The sequence below is a fragment of the Spermophilus citellus genome, assembly GCF_964194105.1.
Source record: "Spermophilus citellus genome assembly, chromosome: 3".
In the NCBI taxonomy this organism is placed as follows: domain Eukaryota; kingdom Metazoa; phylum Chordata; class Mammalia; order Rodentia; family Sciuridae; genus Spermophilus; species Spermophilus citellus.
The window spans coordinates 53,411,694-53,437,005 of NC_138184.1; the positions used below are offsets into that span (position 1 = coordinate 53,411,694).

Genomic DNA, 25,312 nt, shown 5'->3' on the forward strand with positions numbered 1-25,312 from the left:
TGTGAAATCTTAAAATACATTTAGAGAAAGTATATTGTTCCAAATTAAGCAGGCACTCAGCATTTCAAATTCTATGTGGGCATGCGAGGGAAACCAGCTCTCACTCAGCAGATCTCAATCTCCTTTAAAAACTGCTTCCCCCTCAACTCTACCCCCTAATAGAGCATTTTATCTTTGTGAACCTTTACCATTACTGCATCCTGATAATTCTTAGCTAATACTCTATGAAGTAATAATTAATAATAATCCCCATCGGCTGAAAGCAGACAAAGCAGCAAGAGCAAAGGATTAGGCTGGTGTCACATGACTCAATGGTCACTTGGGGACAAACAATGCCAGGGTTTCTATTGACCAAAGTGGTTTAACAAATGACACTTAAGTGATCTATCGGCACACTAGACAGAGGCAAACTACTCGCGTGGTAAATCACTTTTTGAATAATCATTATAGAGTTTTTACCGTAACTCAGGAACAAAAGATGCTAGGAAATAATTTTTTTATGAAAATTTTAAAAACACATAGTGATGTTTGAGAGAAGTTTAGAGTGATAGGATTATGAACTACATTTTCCAGTTGTCTGTCCTAGAAATAATTCTTCTAGGAGCTCAACTCTTAATGAATGGTGATAACTGATTTTAGGTAAACTTGAAGGTTCACAGGCTTTGGCAGACTATCAGCTCCATCAAGTCAGGAGCCTCATGTGCTTCATTTAGCAGTGCACAGGAAGCCCTAGGCAGTGTGTGTCAGTAGGTGTTACACCATCAGGTGCTCTCTTTGAACTAAATGAATGCATGAACGATATTTTATAGTATTGTCCAATTTTGCAAACAACAACAACAAAAAATCACAACCTTTCTAAATGTAAACTAACACTTGCTGGCACAGTGTATGCCTGTAATCCCAGACCGGGGAGATTGAGGTAGGAGGTTCACAAGTTCAAAGCCAGCCTCAGCCAACTTAGGAAGACCCTAAGCAACTTAGTGAGACCCGGTCTCAAAATAAAAAGGGCTAGGGATGTGGGTCAGTGGTGAAGAGCCTCTCGGTTCAATCCCTAGTCCCCCAAATAAATAAATAAATATAAATTTATAGGATAAAACCCAATATTAGACAGACACTTAATGATATTTAGAAAAGAGGCTAGGAGCTTCTCAAGGTAAAAAGATGTTTCATCCAGTATTGATAAACAGTCTGTGTTAAACCTGATTTGAGTTGCTGAGTAAGTAATTTTGATAGATATCCAAGTTCTATTGGATATAGCAACAGAACAATATTGGGTCCTATAGCAATCCTTTAGCTAACAGGATCTTACATTTAACTCATATTTACTTACTTCCTTATAAACTAACTTGCTTTACCCTGATTCTTATAATGTTAAACAGATAGGTACATTGGTATCTTTGGTAGTCTATTGTCAATCACTATAACAAATACTTTAGATAATCAACTTAGAAAGACAAAAGGTTGATTTGGGCTCCTGGCTTTGAAGATTTCAATCCATGATCAATAGAGTTCTTGCTTGGGCCTATGGTGAGGCAACATACCCTGGCAGGGAGTGCACAGTGGAGCAAAGCTGCTCTCCTCATGCCAAGAAGTGAAAGAGAGGAAGAGAAAGTGGCTGGGATTCTACACTCCCCTGCAAGGCTATGGCCCAATGACCTAAAGACCCCTTACTAGGCCTCACCTCTTACAAGTTACACCACCTCCCAATAATGCCACACTGGGGATCAAGCATTTAACACATGAGCATTTGGGGAATACTTCACTTCAAAACTGTAGCCAAGAGAGGTGCCACAGGCCAGTAATCCTACAAGACGGGAGGATTGCAAGTTCAAGGCCAGCCCGGGAAAAATTAGTGAGACATTGGCTCAAACTAAAAACAAAAAGAGCTAGGATATAACTTAGTGGTAGAGCAATTCCTCAGTTCAATCCCCAGTATAGGAAGAAAAAGAAAGAAAGAAAAATACAGAAGAAAGAAAGAAAGAGAAACAGAATGAAAGACAGAAAGAGAGGAAATAAATACAAACTCTAGTAGTACCCTAGTCTTCAATCTCATCATTTTCACTGCTATTGTTTCTCTTTAGGGAACGTCTTTCTTTTCATCTCAGACTCTTCCTCCTTTCAACAGGTACTGAATGCTTTCAGAATTAAATTCAAACAGCCGACATTGTGGAACCTGAGATTTTTTATGACCAGACTCCACACCCTCTCATCACCTCATTCACCTCTGGTTCTTCTTTACACAGACACGGGTCAGCCAAGATACTCAATTTATTACTGCCACCTCCATACCTAGGCTCATGCCAGTTCCTTTGTAAAAAGATCAATGTAGAAAGGGAAAGGGAAATGTGGAACCCCTGATTCCCCGGATCGAGCCACACCTGAAATCAAAAACTTCCCTTGGTGTCTTTAATGACAGGACTCAATAAGTAATCCACTTATTTAGCCAGTACGGGTTTCCTGACACTGGCATCTGAAAGAGTCTTAACATACACAGTCAAGAGGAAATAAAGAAGAGGAGGGCAAAAAATGAAACAGGAGTATAAAGGGAGGAAAGGAAGAGAACAATCAATGAGTACCAAGACCAGGGTCACTATTCTGTCTCCTTCCTTTCAGAAATGAGTATTTAGTTACTTTGAAGCTAAACAAATGAGAACTGAGCTGCCACAAAGAACTCAGAGGTAAAAGACAATTTCTTTGTATATGTTTAAGAACTTCTTTTGTAATTAAACTTCCCAAGGGGATAGAGATGTCAGTCTTAAAGAAATGTTAATGCTGAAATTAACTTATAGGCTATTTCAAGTAGATTAATGGATATAGCCTCCACTAAAACCAAATCATTTGCCTTATAGTAGTTGTTAGAAGTACATGTCTCATAAGGATTTTCAGGAAACTTCCATGAAGCCATTTGTTTCACAAAATGGATCAAATAGGCAATGATCAAAACACCTGACAAAACCCAAAATATCATTCTCGAACTCAGAGTACTTAATTTCTATTAAAGGCTGATGAGAGTTTTCCCATAGAAGATGCACTTTGTGCCTATTTCCTTGGTTTAATACTGCTTTGTGTGGAGTACAGAAATAAGACACAGGAAATCCCTGTCCTCCTAAAGACAGATGCCAACATGCAGCTTAGTCACGGGACAGAACCCAGACCCCCAATACAATAGAACTGAAAATGCTTATAGATGCAGTGACCAGCCACCACACCATCCAACTGTATGCAGGCCAGTGGTGTCTTTCTTCAAAGACTGGATTTAATGATTCTTCCCATAAGAAGTCCAACTTGTTAACAGAATGACAATTTTTACTAAATACCAAAAAAAAAAGAAAAAGAAAAAGAAAAAAAGAAAGAAAAGAAAAGAATAAATGAATTTAACTGCCAGTGGTTCTTGCCTCTCTTGTTTTCCTCAGACCATTATCTTCCCCTTTTTCTTGGAGAACAATTCCACTGGGTGAGAACATTCTCTGACATTCAGGAAGTTCCCTTAATTGCTGACTCCATGGTATTTGCTTTCCATCTTCAACTCACTGCTTGGTCCTTAGGATGTGGTGCCTTCTGTTTTTGATTATTTATGTACATAAGTTTCCTATCCTTCTTACAAAATTGCAAAAGAGGTACTGAGACACATATAGCTTCTGGGTCTGGAGCTAACAGCAATACCCAGGTAACCAGTAGGTTTGGAAATGTTCAACCTGTGCTCTTTAAGGCTAGCTATTGGTTATTTTTTTTTTAAAGAGAGAGTGAGAGAGGAGAGAGAGAATTTTTAATATTTATTTATTTTTTTAGTTCTCGGCGGACACAACATCTTTTGTTGGTATGTGGTGCTGAGGATCGAACCCGGGCTGCACGCATGCCAGGTGAGCGCGCCACCGCTTGAGCCACATCCCCAGCCCTATTGGTTATTTTTAAAAGAAAAAATTGGTTGCCATTGGATATATTAAAGTGATGTGCATATTCCATATCAATATCAATGTGAGTATAGAACACATTTTCCACACATTTTTATGAGTATATTATAGTTGTACAAAATGGTGGAATTTGTTGTTATATGTACATGCACACAACATAATAATATAATTTGGCCAATATCATTCTCTAGTGTTCTCCCTTTTCTTCCCTTCCTCTCGCCCCCTAGTTCCTTCCCTCTTTTCCTCTCTTCAGTTTTCAAGAGATCACCCCTTCTTTCTTTTCCTTTCTCCTCCCTAGATTCCATATATGAGAGAGAACATACAATCTTTGACTTTCTGAGTTTGGCTTATTTCACTTAAGAAAATGGTCTTAAGTTCTATCCATTTTCCTGCAAATGACATAATTTCATTTTTCTTTGTCTCTGAATAAAACTCCATTGTGTATACATGCTACATTTACTTTATCCATCCAGCTATTGATGGAGACCTAGGCTGGTCCCATCTTTTGGCTATTGTGAATTGTGCTGTCATAAACACGGGTATGCATATATTGCTAGAATATGATGACTTTAACACTTCAGAATAAATACCAAGGAGTGGAAGACATTTTTAACTGAAGAGAGGTGGCTTATTCAGCCAGAGAAGAGGGGAATTTACAAATCCCCAGACACCAGTTTGCCTCTCCACCTTTCTAGTTTACAAAACTCAAGATAATTCTTCTCTCTAAAGAATACTTTAAGATTCCATTCTTCTCTGCTACTATAATTAAATGTTGTAGCATAAAAGTCATTGCTGGGAACTGAGTATATTAACCACTTTTTGATAAGTGCAAGTGGATTCAGTTAGATTCCACCAATGTTTTCTTGGTACATGAGATGTTATAGGTCTGGGTTCCTCTTCAATTCTGCCTCTAACTGCAATGTAGCTTGTAAGAAAGTCACTTTTTCCTTGTTACCCTCAGTTATCTCATTTTCAAAGTAAGAATACAATTCCCCCCAGCATATCTACTTAACACAATACTGGGAACAAATTAATAATGATAATGATTATGTTCATAGTTAACTGATAACAGTTAACATTCATCAATGTACACCACATCCTACGCACTATTTCAGGATTCTTAACTATGAAATCGATCACTCACAATGTCCCTTTGATGCATGAGGAAACTGAAGCTCAGAGATGCTGAAGAACTTGGTCACAAAGCAACAAAGAGGTAAAATTTGAACTCTAGCACTCTGCCTCTAAAGTCTCACTCCCTGTACTATTCTTTTCCATCTGAGTAAGATAATGCATTTGACAAGAGGCACTTCATAAGCTATAAATTATAAAACACATATAAAATATTTCCATTAATGTAAATAGTTGCTCATTACCCTAATTTGAAGATTAGGTAACTGCCAACCCCTTCAGTGACATCTCACACACCTCATTCTGTAATATAGCAGTTCCTTCCCTACCAGCAATTTTATTTTCTGCAGTTTTAGTGACTTAGGGTTAACTATTGACTGACAATACATGGAAAATTCTAGAAATAATTCATAAGTCATAAATAGCACTGTGTTTGGTCTAGTGATAATTATTCTAAATTCTTATTGCTTATGACATTTTCTTATGATGCCTAATTTATAAACTAAACCTTATCCTAGTTATATAAGAAAAATGTATATACAGGTCGTGGTGCCATTTGAGGTTTTAGGCATACACAGGGGCTCTTGGAAGATATCTCCTGTGGATAAGGAGGAGTTGCTGTACCAATAATTGATTCTCAAAGAAACAACCAGAACTATATTAGAACAACATTTTAAATGAAGTTCTGCAAGCCCTATTTCTACCAAAGATCTCATTCTTTCCTGGAGTTTAAAAAAGGAAATAAATAACAAACAAAAAAAAAAAAGAAAGAAAGAAAGAAAAAACACGTCCTATTTGACAACAGGAACAAATTTCTCTTACTGTTCTGGCTACACGACACTTCTGAAAGAACAACTTAAAGAGCTTGTATGCACTGTGGGCCTGGCCTAGTGACCTGTTGGGAAGGTAAACCAGCAACACGTCCAGAGCAACCCATGGAGGGAGTTACACCACATAACTGCAGTGAAGTGACAGCCTCAAGCATCCTTCTATAAAGCCGATTGGTATCAAACCCAGGGCCCAAACCGGTCACCAAGGGCCAGTCACTGAGGAGACACACATTTCAAGTCGATGCACCAAGAGCCAAGTATGAATAAAGCTTAGAATATGACACTATTTTCCAAGTCCTCTCTTCAACTTTTCTACTCACTAAGTTACTTTGACACCACACCTGTTTTCTGTTCTGTTCTGGAAGCCTCGGCTACACAACAGATGGCGGAGTGTTTGCCTAACAAATGTTCTCCTGGGTCAGGCTAAGAAGGTGGCAGTGGGGACTGCTGTGGGTAGGAAGGAGGGAGGTAGGGACACCTCCTCAGTAGCAGAGGGCAGCCATCAATCTCCAACTTTCCTGGGAAACTTCCCACCCAGTAAAGGCCTGGGTACATCTGAGGTCCAAATGTTCCCATCTCTGTTCTTGCTTTCTGCCAATCATGCCCAGGATAGCACAGATCAGCAGCTGTCACAGGAAGCTAGTTAATGTGTACATGTCAGAGGGGAAAAGAAGAGAACTCCACCAAATTTAAAACTTCAAAATCAATTCTAACTCAACTTCCAATGTAGCCCTCTTAAATCTAACTTGAGATTTAACTTTCTTCAGACTTCAACTTTCAAACCTCATCCGCCAACTCAACCCTTAAGTGTCCTTATTCCAACTTCAACTCAAATGGGTAAGGACATAAAGATTAAGAAAAAATTAAATAGCTGAGTTGAACGAATTGCTGTGAGTCATGCATCAGATCTATCAAAACATCTGGTTTTCAGAGGCTGAGAAAATCCTCACTTTCTGGTAACAAAGTTAATCATCTATCTTAGGTAGGCTGTGTGGTAAAAATAATTTCTTAATCATGCTATTGCCCATGTTTTCAAGATTCCATGCTGCAAGCACAGAACAGTGCTCTTCAATGGAGCTAACATTCATCTTCGGAGGTGGTCTTTGCAGAAAACCTGTGGGTCTGAAGGGACACCTTTCTCATCCTCTCCCCACCCCTTCATGGTACCTGGTGGGCCCTCCATTTTGACATAAGATCAGTTGTGCATATCCAGCTCCATTGCACTTACTTGCCTGGATTGCGTGGATACCAAACTACCCATCATTAGTAATGATTCTGGGTCCATTGAGAAGGGGACTGAAAACATACTGACTCCACTTTAACTCTTGTCCAGAGCTTTCCTCTGACTCCCTAATCCATCTTTCCTTCATACAGGGGGTGATGGCAAAAACTTCTGCAAAGATGATGACAGAGAAGGATGATGCTCCCTCTTTGAGGACAGGGGTGACACTGGCCTTGTTCAATGTTATCCTGAAGCTGGAAGCATATGGCGGGTTCTCCATAAATAAATGTGGAATAAAATCTCAACAGGCAAAGCACCATGCAGAGTCAGTATAAACTCACTTCATACAAAGTTCTAACAGGAAGGAACACTACTATTCCAATCTTACAGAAAAGGGAACAAAGCAGAGAGAAACTTTACAGAAAGCCACATAGATAACAGTGAATGGAACCAGGCTTTGAATCCTTAGCACATAAGGTAAGGGAAACATTCTATGGGAGAAAGTCTCTCAGGTAGGACATGGTGCTGTATGATCCGCCTCAAGATTTATTCCATCAGTTCAGGTTAGGAATACTATATTCTCTAGCACTGAGTTGGAAAACACCAAATCAAGTAGGCCGGATATAACAGTCTATGACCAGGAGATCTGTGGAATTAGGTGTAACATTTTGTATATGTATGAATCTTCCCAGGGTGATGATCCTTAGTATTCAGAGTTTAATTAATTAGTTTTATTCGACTCAGACTTCTAATGGTCACCCCAAAGGGTCCAAAGGGCTCTAGATACCCTATGTATGACTATTGGAATAGAAATAATTAGATGAAAGTTTGGTGGGTGTTAGATAGGAGAACAGTCTATGGAAACAGCATAATGGGGTAAGGCACCACTATGAATTACTGCTTACTTAAAAACATTACCTCAGAATTTATTCTATTGCCAGGATTTGTCCACAGGGAGATCAAGGAGCTGCACCATCACTAACCAGGTGGTTCTGATGATGGTGACATCATAGGACCCTGGTACCATCAGCCAAATTTATTAGTCTTCAAAATCTGAAAAGAAGCTGACAAAATCCATACTACAACAAGACCTGAAAATAAGACCTTTCTGATCATTTCTTTTTCTTCAATCTTCATCTGCAGCAGGATGCCCAGTCCTGAGGCTCTTTTCTGGTAAAAACAACCTCATGTTCAACAAGCATTTATTAAAAGCCCACTGTGCTCCAACACTGCAATAAATGCTTGATCCTATGCCATCTGAATGCCTCCAATTGAGTCCAGGCAATATATTTAAAAAAGAATAGCCACTAAATAGAAAGCACCCAGATTCGGGGAACTTGCTTGGGGAAGGAATCAAAACCGCACTGTGTCGAAGGCACTGATACTTCCTTATGGAGAGAATAGCAGACTTTCTTTCTAACTTCTATGGGGCTTCTAGGTAGGAAGTAGAGAATTAATCTGAATGACCTGAGAAGTATGAAAGAGAACTAAAGGGCAAAGATTTCAGAGACATAGATTATTAGTTAGTTCGTTGGGAAGGAAGGAAAGAAGATAAATTTAAAAGGAAATTTTTCCTAACTGGGTATTTTAGTCAGTTTTGTTTTAAGTCTGCCATTTTTTAAAGTTTATTTTTTAGTAATAGGTAGAGAAAATATCTTTATTTTATTTTTATGTGGTGCTGAGGATCAAACCCAGGGCCTTATGCATGGTAGGCAAGCGTTCTACCTTTGAGCCACATCCCCAGCCTTAATCAGATTTTTTTTGTTTTTTGCTGCTGTGACTAAAAGACCTGACAAAAATAATTTTAGAAGATGAAAAATTTATTTAAGGGCTCATGGTTTCAGAGATCTCAGTCTATAGACAGCTGCTCAAGGTGAACATTATGGTGGGTGGTGGAAGAGTATAGAGGAGGAAAGCAGTTCACCTGATGATCAGAAAGCAAAGAAAGACTCCAATATCCAGATACAATATATATATACCCCAAAGGCATGCCCCTGATGCATACCTCCTCCAGCCATACCCTACCCACTTTCAGCCACCACCTAGTTAATCCCTAAAGGGATTAATTCACTGATTGGGTTAAAGCTCTTATAACTTAATCATTTCTTCTCTGAACTTTCTTGCATTGTCTCACATATGTACTTTTGGTGAACACCTCACTCCAAACCATAACATTGGAGTTATCCAACAATTGAACAAGACAGCTGGTAAAAAAGTTAGTCACTGGTGGGGAAATTTGACATGGATTTATAGATTGGATGCACTAACGCTTAGATTGTCAAGTACAAAAGATGAGTTTGTACAAGATTAGAGTTCCAAAAACAAACAAAAGAATTTAGTCAGTGTGTGACCCTTTGAAGCTAGCATGTGATTGTGCTGTTTACAGAGAAGAATGTGATGTTCACAAATCAACTTAATACAAATTACATGCTTACCATGTCTATTAATGTAATGACCTTGGGAACTGACTCAGAATCTTCTTTAAGCTAATGAGCATGCTGAGTACAATCAATTAGGCTTGCAATTAAAATTACAATTCATCTAACACATTCCCCCACCTCACCCCTACTTCTTCATAAAGCTCAGGAGACCGTTGGGTGATAAATAGAAGCCCTTCTGTTATAGCCATCTTTCTACTTTTTTAAAGCACTTCTATTATGTATAATTTATTAAACCTCAAATTTCTTCCCTATTTGTAAGTTTCAGCACAATTTAGTCAGGTTTCAACACAGAGTGTCAAGGGATAATTAGGACAGTTAGCGGTAATTTATCATTGCTCAGCTGGGTTTTCAAGCTTTCGCTGACTGCCTGTGGAAATCCGCTGGCCAGTTCTGGACAGATCACTATGAAATCTCCTTTATCTTTGTGCAAATTGCTTTGCTATTTTCCTGAAGTGAGCTGAAAGATGAGCCAATCCAGTCCTGAAAATCTAGCCACCGGCGTGCCTGTCATCAGAGTGCAGCTGAGGCCAAGGGCTGCAGATGAACTACCCTAGTGGCTAATGGGTGATATTATGCTATTGGGCAGCCTTTTTTTCCCAAATTGCAGTGGGTTAGAAATTTAAGTTGAGCAGCCAAGCTTCAGGTTAGATCTTCAGAGAATATGCACAGAACTCCACGAACGTGCCAAGGCGTATTTCACAGAGCAAATATTGCCTAGTAATCCACTAAAGATGAAAAGGCAGAGACAACAATTCTGTACCACTTCTTTCCTAAGAGAAGAATTTTATTAAGCCTGCACAGAAAAAGGAGGACCACCTGTTCTTCAGAGAGACTCATTTACTAGATGGTAAAAAATGAATGCTCTGGGTAATTTCATTTTCAATTGATTTATTTCTAAATGGGGGGAAATTGACACTTGGTGAAGAAAGTAAAAAGCGAGTATCTGGGAAGAGCCAGCTAGTCTCAGGTATAACCCAATTATTTGAGCACAGAAAATAAGAACACAGAGGAAAGGGTTGAAGGTCACACAAGAAAGTTATTCCTTGCAATGAATACCTTCCTTCCCCCTCCCAGAAGACTCTCCGAAAAGCATAAACTGACCCATATTTCCAGTTTATTTCTGACACCTAAATCTAATCAAAGCTCACTTTTTAGAAATCCAATAGTTATTCTCAATTAGATTGCACAGCAAATTAAATCATAAATTTCTCTATCCCAGCCCTAGTTGTCACATTCCTAAAATACAACTTTGCTTCCTCTGGCACTTTATTTAAATCTCCAAGGCCAGGCTCCAAAGCAAGTTATGGATTTGATAATTTGCTAATGTGGTCAAGGTAATTGTTTTGAGCCATATTTATGATTTTATTGAATCTTACAACAATCAATAATAATTCATTGATGTCCCTGACTCTGGGGTTTGCTCGAAGTCGACAAATGGGGCAGTGGATTCATTTTTAATGTACTCACTTAGCACAGCCTCCCTGGGAGAGAGAGTCCTGCATATATTAATAAGGGCCAAGAAATGAATGGCATCAGTGCACATTCTTTACCCTGAAGAATTAGCTGCAGGATAAGATTTAATGCTAAAAAGAAAGGAGAGAATAGACTAACAGGGCCCATTTCGTGCGGCACCACTATCATTAAAGTTAATGGAATTACCGTGTGGTCACGCACCAAAGGGGGCCTATTGGAAGTTAAGCTCTTCTAGGGCCATTGATTTGCAGACTTTCACTCAAAGATTCCCACTGGCATCTGATGAGTATTGCAGATATGCAGAAAGCACTTTAGAAATTGTTTACTCAAACTGCCAGTTAAGCATATTAAGGAGTGACAATAATTGAATATTTTGGAGCCGATGATCTAGTGGAGCATGTCTTCTCTTGGAAGGGACTCGACAGGAGCACCTAACTGTAAGGTCTAGAAGCAGTGCTGGGATCTAGCTTTGCTTCATGTTTGCTACTCCAGGTCAGCATCTGCTTCACCCCAAGGCAGGTTGCCCTGGAAATTGAAAGATGGCTGTCAAAGAGTTACCTGCTTTCTTGTTCAAAAGCTATACTGAATAAAGCATCCCTTCGCACAACCAGTATATTACAAGCTCTCCATAACAACAGAACCCCTATCCCTACAGTTTCATAAACCTGCACTCCAGAGAACTTAAGGGATAATTAATAAAGTCAGTATTGTGGCAGAAAGAAAATTGGCTCAGACCAGGGATGGACAATGTAAAGCCCCTGGGCCAAAGTGATCCTACCACCTCTTTTTATAAATAAAGTTTTATTGGAACACAGTCATGCTGATTTGTACAAATTCATTTACATAAATTCTACAGCTGTTTTTGTGCTACCAAGGCAGTTTACAAATGTGACAGAAACCATCTGGCCCTCAAAGCCTAAAATGTTTACTATCCGGCCTTTTACAAAAGAGGTTTGCCAACCCCTGGCTTGTATCAAACAAGGCCTGCACCTGGAGCTAAAGAAGTGTTCAAATTCATTTCAACTCCTTGGTTGCTAAATCATGGAGGGTAGAAAGAATGCTAAAAACAACCACAGTGCCCATAAGAGACATGAGACACTAACTTCTCATGTTCTAGAATAGTGGGCTTAAAAGCTTAAAAATCATGATTCTGCAACATGTACACTCAGAAAAATGAGAAATTATATCCCATCTATGTATGACATATCAAAGTGCATAAATGCATTCTACTGTCATGTATAATTAAAACAAATTTAAAAAAAAAATCAAATCAATTAAGAAGATCTGTCATAAGTACAAGAGAAATATCCTCTGCCGTTAGAGTATAATTGATACACCAAACACATGTCAAAGAGAATTAAAACTAATTAACATAGTATATGAGGCCTGGTCTAACACTCCCCTGTCCCCTTTTTCAGACTCATCTCCTTCTTCCCATCTCTCTACCTCAATTCCCGCTGCCTGGTCTTCATGTCCTAAAATGTGATGCATTTATGTCCATTTCAATTCCCTCTGTCCAGAATTCTTTTTCACCTGGTTTGGCCCCTGGCATGCCTCATTATATAGGTCACCTCTTAACCACACTGCCAAACGTAACCTCAATAGTCCTATTTCCCTCCCCGTGTTACCCCACTTTGCAACACTTGGTTATAGCGCTGCTAACACCACCCAAAATGTTCAAAGTTTTATTTGCTCATTGGGAATAGGGGAGTTCAGACACTAAGCTGAAAGATGTTAGTTGACTGCTTTGCCTTTCACCATATCCTGGTAACCCAGTGGTACTGACACTTAATAGGCACTCAATAAATGCTTACTGGGAAAAGAAGATGCTAATAATTACAGAATTTCTACAACCTTCTCGCCCTTCCTTCATTAGGGTATTTATTCCAAAGACTATCTGCCGCAGTCTGGCTGGGCACAAAATCACGAGCCACTCACAGCCTTGTAGATTCAAACAGCAACTCTTTATTCCTAAACTCTCACCGGCACTCTACACGCACGTTCTGGAGAAATCCACACTTCCACTGGGCTCTGCATCCCAAAATACTCTCTGAATCCCGCAAGAACTCAATGGGAAGTCAAGGAGCGGGTGGGCACCTGAGGCAGCAGGATACGCCCTATTCCCAGCTGGGTCCACCTTAAACCTGGAACCACCCTAAACCCAAAGAGCAGGATACTCCCTATTCCCAGCAGGATACACCCTAAACCTGGACCCATCCTAATCCAGCAGGATCCTCCCTAAACCCAGATCCACCCTGGTCCTTGAGCAGGGTCACCTTACTCAAACATTCATGCAATGTCACTGTAAGTGACCTGGGTCCAAGACAAGCCCATTTCCACAATGGAGAGTCCTCCCTCTAAGCAACATGGGGTAGGCTGACAAGGAAATTGCCATGCGTCATTCTTACTTAGCTATGGCTCTCAGCAACTATCCATACAGAAAGGGACCATGTCTTGTTTTTTCCTGATCTCCCAAGGACTGGAACATTACCTGTCACATAGTCATTAGAAGAATAAATTAAATAATGAATGCTATGTAAGAAAACATGAAGAGCAGTATGCTCATTTTCTGGGAAGGCAGTACCTCTTGTAGTAAGAATATTCTTAACATCAGGCACCAATGACACTTAATTCAGCATTGGAAGCAGCTACCTCACAGTGCTCTGGGCTCCCCAACACAAAGATGGATGGACTTAAATACCATGGGGGGTGATAAGCAGAGCAGAAGAAAATACTAAATGACTTCCAAGGTCACTTGGCTCTCTGGAATTCTCTGAGTTATCCTCTCTGAGTCTCTTTCTCAAGAGTGAAATTCATCTGTGGTCATCTGATGGCAGAGCTGAGCTTGGAATCATTTATTCCTTCTATGGCTGAACAGTTTCATCAAAATTATACTGCTAGAACCTGATTACATCTGGGAACTTGTACCATTTACAACCAACAGATGATTTGAAACACAAATAAAAGCCCCTGTTGAGTTGTTTCTCAATGCACTAGGATAGAAGGCATGATTAGAAAATATTTTTTTCAGGGAACAGGTACTGATACACAGACTTCAAAGGGAGAGATTTGAATGTGAACATTAGGATGAATGGATTTCACCACAAAGCAAAGAATACTTGGTGTGTTCACTTTATTCACTCAATGTAGCTTATGCTTCTCAACCATTTTTAGCAAGGTCAACAACTTAGACAAGTCCATGTTTATTTCTCATGTAACATCAGGAACAAGAAAAGCTTATTTAAAAGAATAAACTGGGGTGGGGGGTGAGTGTTTATCAGAACCCAATACTACTGTTTTTATGTTGAAAGAACCAGGGTTTCAAATCACTTTTTTTTTTTTGTACCTTTCTACTGAGGTTTGGGATCTAAGTGATTCAGAAGCTTTTTAGAAATGCTCCTATCCTAAATTTCCCTGGTCCTGGTGGGCAAGAGTCTCCTCTAGAGAAGAGATCTTCCCTCAAACGACAAGTATGGAATTCATTTCTCTTGACATGTGAAGTTAAAATTTCAAAATTATGCTTTCCCCACACTAATATAATTCACAAAATAGGGGGAAGAATTTCTCACTGTGTTTGGCCTGAAGGCCATTATGGATTCTCACCAACCCAATATTTTTCACTCAGATGTCATTAGGAAGGTCATTATTCTAATTCTTCCATGACCATGGCTCTGCAGGTTGCCATGTCTATTATTCATTAAGGTGGTTTCCACCTGACCCAGGCTCAGCCATCAAATCCTTACTTTTCCAGCTGCATTTTGGGTCCTGAGAATTACCTTATTAATGGCTTTGGCATAAAGGGCAAAGAGGAGCCTCTGAAAGGGACTGAATAATTCAGGACGAATATAGGAGTAAGAATCAAGCCCAGGTCACCTAGACCAAGAATCAAAATATATTTATGTACATAAATAAAACAGAAGTTCATAAATCTGGGTAACCATCAACTGTGGGCTTCTCAAATATCTATTTTGTGATCCCCATCAGAGATTTAGATACAAGAAGCATGTGAACTAGTTATATGCTAAAAATAATAAAGGAAGAAGACGAATGAATTTTAGCAGTCATTTCTTCTTCTTTTTTGTTTTTTTTTTTTTGCTGTGCCAGGGATCAAAGTAATAGTCAATTCTTAATGGAATATTCTTCAGCTGGGACACTTGTGAAATATAGCTACACATTTGTTTCTTTTAAATATACTTAAAATATAAATGATATTTAAAATAGGAATAACATAATCAGCAAGTGGATACATATTATCCAACTTTAAAATACAGATTTGAAGTCCTCTGGGATTACTTTATACCCGATAATGTTCTCTATGCTCTATTACTTCACCCAGAGGCAATCTCTTAGTTGTGTCCACCTCTCCAAGAAATACATAGATCTACATGTTTTGAAGCTTATAGATAGCTTAAAGTAACCTGCTAATATTTTATCATCTCTAGCTGTTAATAAGTCCTAAAGCAAAAGAGTGTAACATCTGCATCTGTTTCATCGGAAGCGCCCAATGTCAATCACAACACACATTACTTTATGGGCTCTCATTCCCCATTATGTATTCAAGGGCGTGGTATGGTCTACAAGAAAGGTGTCGTCTACTGCTATGGAACTGTTCATGTCATGGGACTCAATGGGCTCAGTTTATATGATATCACAGGTTTACAACTTTGCAGTTTAGAATGAATTACAGAACACTCTGTGCTGCACAGAATATTTGATTTCATTGTGATTATATAGACACTGCAAGCCCTAGGTGCAAAAGACAGTCTATGGAAACCTACAAACCACTGACAGTGATAAAGCATCTGCCAAAACTGCTGCATTTCCACATTACAAATCTCCAACAATCCAATATCCATTTTGCTTCATGTTAGTACCTCCAATTACTGAGGGGACTTTCTTTTGTAGCCCCAACTAAAAATCTAAAATGTAAAATTCTCTTATAAACTGACATACAGCCAAAAAGCAGCATTTAGGTTAATTAACCTTCATCTGGGTAATAAAGTTAAACAAGGAGACTTCTCCGGATATTAGTAGAGGTATTCTAAGTAGAGCAAAATAAGACAGATTCATGTGTATTGAGGTTGAAAAAATATTTACAAAACCTCTCCTAGAGCATCTTCTTCTATGCTGAGCTGATGCACTATATTTTTCGGAACAGGCTGGTCAAATCATGTGAGGAAGACTTGGATTTGAAGCCCAGCTCTCAATTTTGCTTTTGTGTATATGACTACTTGTGTAAACCCTGGTTTTCTCAATTGTGAAATGTTAATGCCTCCCTGTGAGGGTGATTGTGAGAATTAAAATTATAGAATTAATAGCAAACAAATCTTTAGACTTTGCTGCGTGCCATAGTTTTAAAAAGCCTGTTTGTGCATTCATCCATTTGGTCCTTATAACACTCCGAGGAGGTAGGCTACCATTAAGACACTAACTAATTTTTATAAATGTGCAAGTGAATGCTGGGACTCAGAAAGGTAGACATGCACAGGAAACACAGACCGGCTAGTGAGAGATCTGGGTTTGAAACCAGGCAGTCTAGCTCTGAAGTCCTCCATATGTTTTCCCCACAACTCCACTCCAGGACCCCCTGACTTTGCTACCTGTGAGTTGGAGAAAACAAGGGACAAAAATTACAACATGGGACTACCAAGGGGCTTTGTTAATTCTTCTCTGAATGCTTTGACCCAACTGGCATTGGGAAGATCAAAGAGAACTAATTAGAAATGAAAAAATATATATATAGTGTTTTAATACCTACCACTTAGGAGAGGGCTTGAAGTTATAGGAGGACAGAATTTCCTAAAGGAGATGAACAGGCTCCTGGCCACTTCTCCTGCCTGCAGAGCTAGAGCCCAAGGATTTTGCCCCCAAATTATCAGGAGGAGAAAGAAGACACAGGTGTTTACATATCAGAGGACCTGAAGCCTCTGCACTCTTCAAAATCACCCACTTCCACATGTATAGCCAAACCCATTCCCTGAGCATCACTATTGTTTTTGGTTTACCAACCTCAGTCAAATTGGATTTATTCTGGGAACAGATGCAAATTATAAGGCAATTCCACAAGATAAAAGCTGCTGCATCCTGAAGATACTAATTCTTCCGGCAGTAAATATATGCATTAGGTATAAACAGAGGCAAGGCGCCATTCATCATGACTTTAATCAAAGGATAAAAGTCCTTTGGCAAATTGCAGCTCTCTTGAAATTTCTTTCTAGATGAAAATAATAAATAAAAGTGAAAATCCTTTTCATTGTCAACATATGGTCTACTCCTTTCTGTGCACACCAAATCTTTCTTAGGAAATCAGCTTGAGTTGAGAGCAGCGGGTATGGGAAGATTCTTCCACATCTGCTTCTTATCATCCTGTTGCACAGGGCTGCAGCGTGTGTCAGAAACAAGATGGTTATCTGTTAAAATACAAAGTTCTGGGACCCACATCCAATCTACTGAATCAGCATGTGGAATGAGCAGGAGTATTCTTACTATGAAAACCAACTTCAGGCCAGATGTGATAGTGCACTCCTATAATCCCAGCAGCTCAGGAGGCTGAGACAGGAGGGTTCCAAGTTCAAAGTCAGCTGCAGCAACTTAGTGATAAGTCCCAAGCAACTCAGTGAGACCCTGTCTCTAAATAAAATATATTAAAAGGGCTGGGGATGTAGCTCAGTGGTTTAGTGCCCTGGTACAAATACAAAAACAAAAACAAAAAACCCTTCCTCAGGTAACCATGAGGGACACAAAAGACACATGCCTGTAACAACTCTTTAGAACCCAGGAATATGGCAGAGGCTAAATATATCGTGATGGAGAGGGTTGATGATAGTTTTCTCTTAATTAAGAAGGCAGTTGTCTGAATTTTCAATTGGTCATTTTTTAAATGAGTTCAAACAAGATTTTTGAGGAGCCCAAGTCATATGATAAGAGGAAAATTTTCCCAAGAATTTAAGCTAGTAGGCAGCAATTAATAGTGAAAATATTCACTGTACATTAATTAAGCAAACTCAGCAGCCTGCAAACATTCTCAATGCCAGATACACGGCCCACCCCACCCTATTTTACAGATAAGAACATTGACATTAAGATCCATATTAAGAAACATACACAGGGTCCCTGGGGTAGTGTGTGGCAGGGATGAGAACTGGGATTAGAACTGGGTGGTCTGGGTATGGGTTCCATGCCTGTGCATGTTCTAGTCAATCTCCTCTACCTATGCTGTTCTATATTGGTCAGTTGCTCCTCATTGTCACTCAATATAAGAGGTAGACATTTTCCACTTGAAAAAGGAGGAAATGGATGCTCAGGGAGGGTAGAAGGCTGGCCTGAAGTTTCAAAGCTAGTAAGCCACAGAGCTAATATTCCTTCAGTGACCAATATCCAAGTGTATTAATTATCTGACTTCACAAAGAGGTAAAATATCCTCTATGTTCATGATACTAAAGATGGCTAAATCTCCATGTTATGTAGAAAATCTAGTATAGGACCATAAAAACTCCTCAGTGAATAGAAGCTTTAAAAAAAAAAATAACCACACTTTTTTTAAAGAATTCCTTTTCTTGTTCTTCTAGAGCAATCTGAAAAGTAATTGCTAATATTTCAACAATTATTAAGAGACACTTCCCAATGCATTGATACTATAAAATTAAATCTCTAAGCAGAGCATTCAAGCACCATAAACAGAAGATGGCAAGCAAGCATGTTCTATAAATAGTTCTTATGAGATTCCAGATTACCTTCCCAGTATAAATCTCTCTTTAATATACCTAGAACATCCTCTCACCCAGAGAGGTGCATAGTAATTGCCCTAAAAGATAGCTCACGTTAAACTTATTACATAGCATCCCTTTCAAAGGAATGAATGTTGCCTTACTGGTTTGGTTAGTTGGAATTACATTTTGGATTGTGATGTGAGAACTTGTTCAGTGGAAATTTTGGTCTTTGTCAGTGATACCTGGAATATGGGAGATATTTGATAGAAACTTGATAAAATCCAGACCCCTAACTGCACACTAGAAAACACACGTCATCTGCTACTTCATGTTACACAAATTAGAGAGAGGAGCAAAGATTGCTTCTGTCAAGCAAAGTCCTATTATCTTCCTCAAACAAATGAGCCATGGAGAACATAAGGGAGAGAAAGAAGTATCTTTTCCTTCACCATCACTAGGCTCATGGTTAAGATCCATGTAACAAAATATAGATTAACAAGAGACCAGCCAAACTAATTTAATAAACGTTTTAGGTGATGTGGGAGGTTTCAGAAAAGAAGACCCAATGAAACAGGGGGAAACTATTATTAGGGAATCAGGAAGACATATGATTGGAGGATAAAAAGGGTCTGACCTATGGTAATACAGTGGGGGGGGTGCACTTAGCAGAGTATGTGTGCTGTGGTTCTTATCCTTCATGTATGAGGCAGGAAACTTCTGAAAGGAGGGTCATGTGACCTACCTCTAAGGAAGGTAGGTCAGATCATTCTTTTACAATCCATTCTAGTCCAGGAGGGACAAGGCCAGAAAGTGACCTTCCTGCTTGTCTGGTTTTCTCTATTTCCTTCTCCTTAAAATACTCAAGATATGAAGTGTCCTATTTGGGGTAGCAAGTTCTGAACCCCATCATAAACAAGCACAGAATCCAGGTCCTTGGAGGAGACTTGCCTTCTTGGGGGGACAAACAACACAGCAGAAATCAAGGAACATAAGCACAAGTAAAAGACAGAATTCAAATAAAATAATTGGAACAGGAGGTTTTGGAGGGCTACTCTGGGTAGGGGGTCAGGGAAGGCTGATGTGAGAGGCAAATGGCTGAGAAGAAAGAGAGTGCTTCCCAAGCCTGAGGACCTCCAAATCACTACTGTGGTCCCCTGGTGGACGGCCATGTTCTACTACTGTTAAAACCAAAAAGGAGAGCTAACAATCAATTGTGAAGTAAGAGGTAGCTTTTTTCTTTCGAATTTCCCTTTTCCTGCTACAAGTGCCTTACTGAGCAAGCCACGCCACCCTTGCTCTTTGCAAAGCAGAATCTAAAGCCTCTGAAACAAAACCCCTCAAGTGGCATCATGTTCAAGAGGCTAACTCAGTGGTGCGCCTTCATTAACAGAAACAACAGCTGCTTCGGGGGAAAAGACCATTACTGGGCTTATTGCTATTACGACCCAGCGTGAGACAAAAATGGTTTAGAACCCAGGCATCAGGCGGAACGGCGAGAGAATCACACACAGAGGCAAAGATGAAGAGAACGGCCTCTGTGCTTCCTGTGGCAGCCTGTCAAACCCTGCTTCAAAATGTGCAACTGTGTGAATTTCAAAATATGAAATGCTCCAACTGTAGTCTTCAGAATCGGACAGCTGAACGGTAAGAATGCTGCTGTGCTCCCCCGAGGGGCTGCCAACTTCAAGACTGGCTTCCGTGGGTCACGGTTATATAGTTATCATCGCTTACTATTGAAGAACCATAAAATAGTGAGGCTGGTAAATTTCTGAACTCTCAAACAAATCACGGAGTGTGTGCTCCTCCACAATGAAGACTCCCCAGTCCCAATCACAACACCCCAAATTAGTAGATTTAAAATAAGAACCGAGAATCAACCTCTTATTGAACTACCACCAAAGTTAATTTACACACAGGTGGGAGAGGTCTGAAAAACAGAGACATCTTTAGATAAGTGAACTTGGCCTGAATGCACAATTTGGAAGCTTCATCATATATTGAGCATGTGCATGAGAGAGAGAGGGAGAGAGAAAGAGAGAAGGAAAAAGAGAGACACACACACACATTTCTTTTAACCATTGTATTCCACAAAGGGTTTGCAATGTCCCCATTAACTCATACTAAGGAAATTATGTAATCACATTGGAGACAAGACAATTAAGATATTCCAAACAACATAATCTGTTAATTTTAAAGAAAATAACACTTATGGGGTTTTTTTTAAATCAACTTAAGCTAAATAACAATGATGGTGACAGTAACTACATTTGGCAATTCATAGATAAGTACTGTATGTTAAGAATGAACCATCACCATTTCCATCAAAGCTAATAAAATCATGAGGAGATTTTGGTCAGATAATTGGAACATCAAAAAGTTGTTGCTATTGGAGTCATGAGAGTCTATAGCTATGGCTCTCAGCCTAGTTAGACACAATGCTTATTTTTATCAAATGTGTTTTATTTTAATCAAGACATCATCCAAACACCATAAATTCACCCTTTTAAAGGTTGCAATTCAGTGGGGTTTATTATACTCAGTGTTGTACAAGCACCACTAATTCCACAACATTTTCATTACCACCAAAAGAGACCTATACCCATTTGGACTCATCCCCAATTCACTCTTTCCCTCAGTCCCTGGAAGCCACTAATATACTTTCTGTCTCTATTTGAACCTGTTTGTATAGCAAATATTTTAACACCCCTTTCAGAATTCTGAAATAAAATGTTGAGATCATATAACCTATCTATTCATATAAATTTCAGTTATGCTCAATATATGTATATTACCAATCTGTGCATTCCACTGAATATGATTTGTGCATTCTTCCACGATTAGCTATACCCCTACACTCTCACTTTCAGTGGCTAAAGGAATTCCATCAGACAGATATTGCATAAAGCATCTCATCCAGTGTGACTGGAATACACATTTGAATACTGAGTTTTTGAAACTCTGATAACCAGGTTTAAACATTTGTATTTTGTATTTCAAGAATAGATTTCACTAAGAAGCCACTGGTATTATATCCCATTTTAGGGTCTGCACATTTGGGATTCTGTCATGGAGGGAGGCAGAAGTACTGATGCAAGCTGAATGTCCCCTCTGTCCCTATGAGAACATCATGTGTATAAAGCAATGCAGGAGTGACTAAGAATTTGGTGGCACATTTGGTGGCAGTTCCTTTGAGACATTAACTCCTCAAAGGCACTTCCCAGACATTCTATTTTAAAACTTCCACAGTATATATGTTAAACATTAAAGTGATATACAAACTAAGATGAAAACGGAACCATGTTCATTTGGTGTAGTTTGGTGCCAAACATTATGCTGCCTAGTCCCTGCCAGCCTTGGAGTCATAAAACCTTATACAAAGCATAACATTAGCATAGTAGTCTGATTTGCCTCTATTTTTAGCAAAAACAAGAAAAAGCAAAAATAGCCTTTTCTATATAGGACTTAGGCATAGGACTTAACTCTATAGAAATTTGCATTTGTATGAAAGTAGCTGAAACTCAGCTTCACAATCAGCCAGGAGTTTAGTCTTTTTACTATGGAGTCAGATACTATCCTAATAAATCCTCCTTTCCTCTCTAGCACACTTAAAGACCAATTTTTGAGCTCCACTGGTTTGAACTTTGGTATTTAAGTACCTAAGGAGGAAAGGAATAGGTGTGGGGGTGCAGAGAACAGTGTAAGCACTGCCAGCAGGGAAGGAAACCACCTGGGGCCACCGCAACCTTGTTCTTCTGCTCAAGAACATGAAGAAAAGGCAGAGAGTGCGAAGAACTAAAAGCACGTCAAAGGTGCCCCAGGCTTATGGTGGAACACATGCAGTCCACGCGGAGCTGATGTGCTGTGTTTATGCAATCCCTGCCAGGAAACCATGGACTTCAGTTTTTGGTTTTGGACTCCTTGATTTAGTTGCTGTTTTAGCTTTTGCACAGTAATAATTTTACTACAAAAAGGTAAATGTCTTGTAAACTAATGGGAAACATACTGTTTGGCACAGTTTATAATGTCAGGATTTATGGCTCCAACACTGAGGGTCTCTCTGACCTCGAAGATAACATAATGAAATAGCAATGTGCTGCAAATGACTCGTTGTGATTTTTTATTAGTTCCCATAATTGCCCCTTATTAATTTGCATGCACATAATAAGCACTCACCTTCACAGTCTGTCCGGCTTCGGGGCCATCCTGGAAGAAGGGGAAGAAAAAAAAAAACAGCAGAGGTGAGAATAGATAGATGGTATCTCATGCTTATTCAGAAATATCACCCGTTAATAATTTAGATCCAATTTCATTGTGTGTTAATTTATAGCATTCTCATGGGGACCATTTGATTCCAATGTGTGGGACCAGACAGTTCTCCATTTCCGCCTGAGAGTGAGAAGTTATGTATAAAAATGACATAAATTATCCAGTAAGCCAACCCCCTTGCTACTTTTCATGCTCTTTGCTCTTGGCAATGGTTTTAATTGCATTAAAAGAAGGTTGAAAATGTTTGGGGAGGTGAAGTATCACACCTTTTGGTTATCTTTAAATCAGATGTGGTTTAATTAATGCCTGATTACTTTAAGTCTCTCCTCAGGAAATCTGCTGTAATCATAATCCATTAAGCAAGAATATGGGGTGTTTTGTGGGGGAGGAGTCCTTTCTGGCTATTCTGACCTTGGGGAAGAAAATGAGAGTGTTCATTGTAGCAGGATTCTTTTTCCCCATCCTGGTTCTCTCTCCCAGTTTCTGATGTCCAACAAAACTACTGTCTTGATTGAAAACCAGCAGACCTACCTGATCACCAGAGCACAGCACAAGAAACTCATTGTCTACAATGAGACTATACAAAATGGAACAACCATGGTTTGGCTAATTCTGTCTCCCTCTATGAACCTGACGATTGGTGGGAGAATTCCTGCCCTGATGTGACCAGAAGCATACCCGTGTCCATCAGTGCTTTCCAAACCCAGAGTCACAACATATTAGTGGGACATTAAGTCAATTTAATACATTGCAACCAATATGAATAAAGAGAGCACAGAGTGATAGGACAGAGACTTTTAGAATGCACAGAATGATAAGCACTGTTTCGAGAAACTCTTTTGTTTTCGCGTCTATATAGCTGTATGTATGGGGAACAATATATGTAATCATGAAATAAATATATATATCTACTGTGGATTATAGTTAAAAAATAAGTTTGACAACACTTACAGTATGAAAATGCTATAAGGGATATATCATTTGTTATAGAATTCACTTTCTGTTGAACCATGTTAAATAAGCAGCACTGGTATTTCCTATAATCATGAATTTTCCTCTGTTATTTCACTGAACACTTACAGATGTTTTCACACATTTTACTTGGTCTTTCTGGAAACCAAGTTTACAACATAAGCTTGATAAACCCACCTTGAGCTGAAGTATCTTGCCCAAAGGTGACTTAAATGGTTTATCATACAACAGACACACACATATGCACAATATTTGGGGGGAACTTTAGATACTATCAGTTCAATCAAACAGCATTTTTTCCCCCTAAGAAGCACAGGAACATTTTTAGTCAAAGGCTTTAATAGTTCTCTGTGAAAATCTATGGCAGAGAGCTAAGGAGGTAAACATGCAGTTTAACTAAAAGTCTGAGGACAGAGTCTCCACATTTTGGAAGAATCAGATGCCTTCTAGAGGGCAGGTTCCAAAATATTAAATTTCAGAGTCACAAAGGACTTTGTGTATGCACTAATACATCAGCCCTCTCCGTATTTGATCTGAAGGGGCTCATGGTACCTTACTACTGATTCACTCACCTCCCAGCTGTTAACTCATTATGGACTTCCTACTTCAAACCTGAGAAGTACTGATTCAACTTCTGCCTAAAGCTCTCCTGTGATTGGGGATCTCTTTGGGTATGGTGTGGGTGGGCCATTAAAAGAAGGTTGAAAATGTTTGGGGAGGTGAAGTATCACACCTTTTGGTTATCTTTAAATCAGATGTGGAGCTTGCATTGAAGGCAGGAAAATATAAAAGACAAGCCCTATGAGGGCAAGGTTCAACCTAACTTGCTTATCACTGCTCCCTAGAAACTAGAACAGGGCTCAGGTCAGGCAGTGCTCACAACATTTACCATGGCAAGAAAATACCAGTTCCAATATAAGCTCTGGAATATCTTAATGTGCATTACATCCTTTGTCCATTACTCCCATCTGCTTTGCAAACAATGGTACAGGCACTGCCCCCAATAACATTCCACAGTCCATCTTGGGGCCAATGGACTATAGAGTTGCCCTGGATTAGTAATATAATTTTGTGTTATTATGTAAATGGAGAAAACCAGAGCTGTCTTCCTGGTGGGATGTCATGTTGGAGGTAGAAAGCCCAATACTAGCACTTAAAGAGGAAGAAAAAAGTCAATTTTGAGCAACCTGTATACTCACCTGCATGGAAAAAGTCAGAGAGGTCCCCTGGAAATGCTTCTCCACCACTGTCCCGACTCTCTGGGTCACTTGAAACAAATCGGCCACTTCATCAGGACGCAGATCTTGGAAGCGCTCCACTGGCCGCAGTGGGCACACGAGAACATCTGTAGCAAGGT

The 25,312-nt window shown here is 39.4% G+C and overlaps 1 protein-coding gene across 8 annotated transcripts in view; it reads right to left on the reverse strand.

The window, feature by feature from the left end:
• The window catches only part of FHIT (fragile histidine triad diadenosine triphosphatase), a 1,488,252-nt gene that overhangs the window by 271,121 nt on the left and 1,191,819 nt on the right, over positions 1-25,312 (reverse strand). For 7 of the 8 annotated variants that reach the window (XR_014020926.1, XM_081285106.1, XM_081285107.1 and 4 more), the window contains 2 exons: positions 25,155-25,300; positions 22,891-22,920 (listed from right to left, as the gene is read on the reverse strand). Coding sequence is in view for 7 of the 8 variants with exons in the window: in XM_081285106.1 (XP_081141232.1) it covers positions 22,891-22,920; positions 25,155-25,300 (176 nt within the window). In the remaining variant the exon portion in view is untranslated. Of the gene's footprint in view, positions 1-22,890; positions 22,921-25,154 lie in introns of all 8 variants that reach the window. The other variant, XM_081285112.1, reaches the window with a different exon arrangement.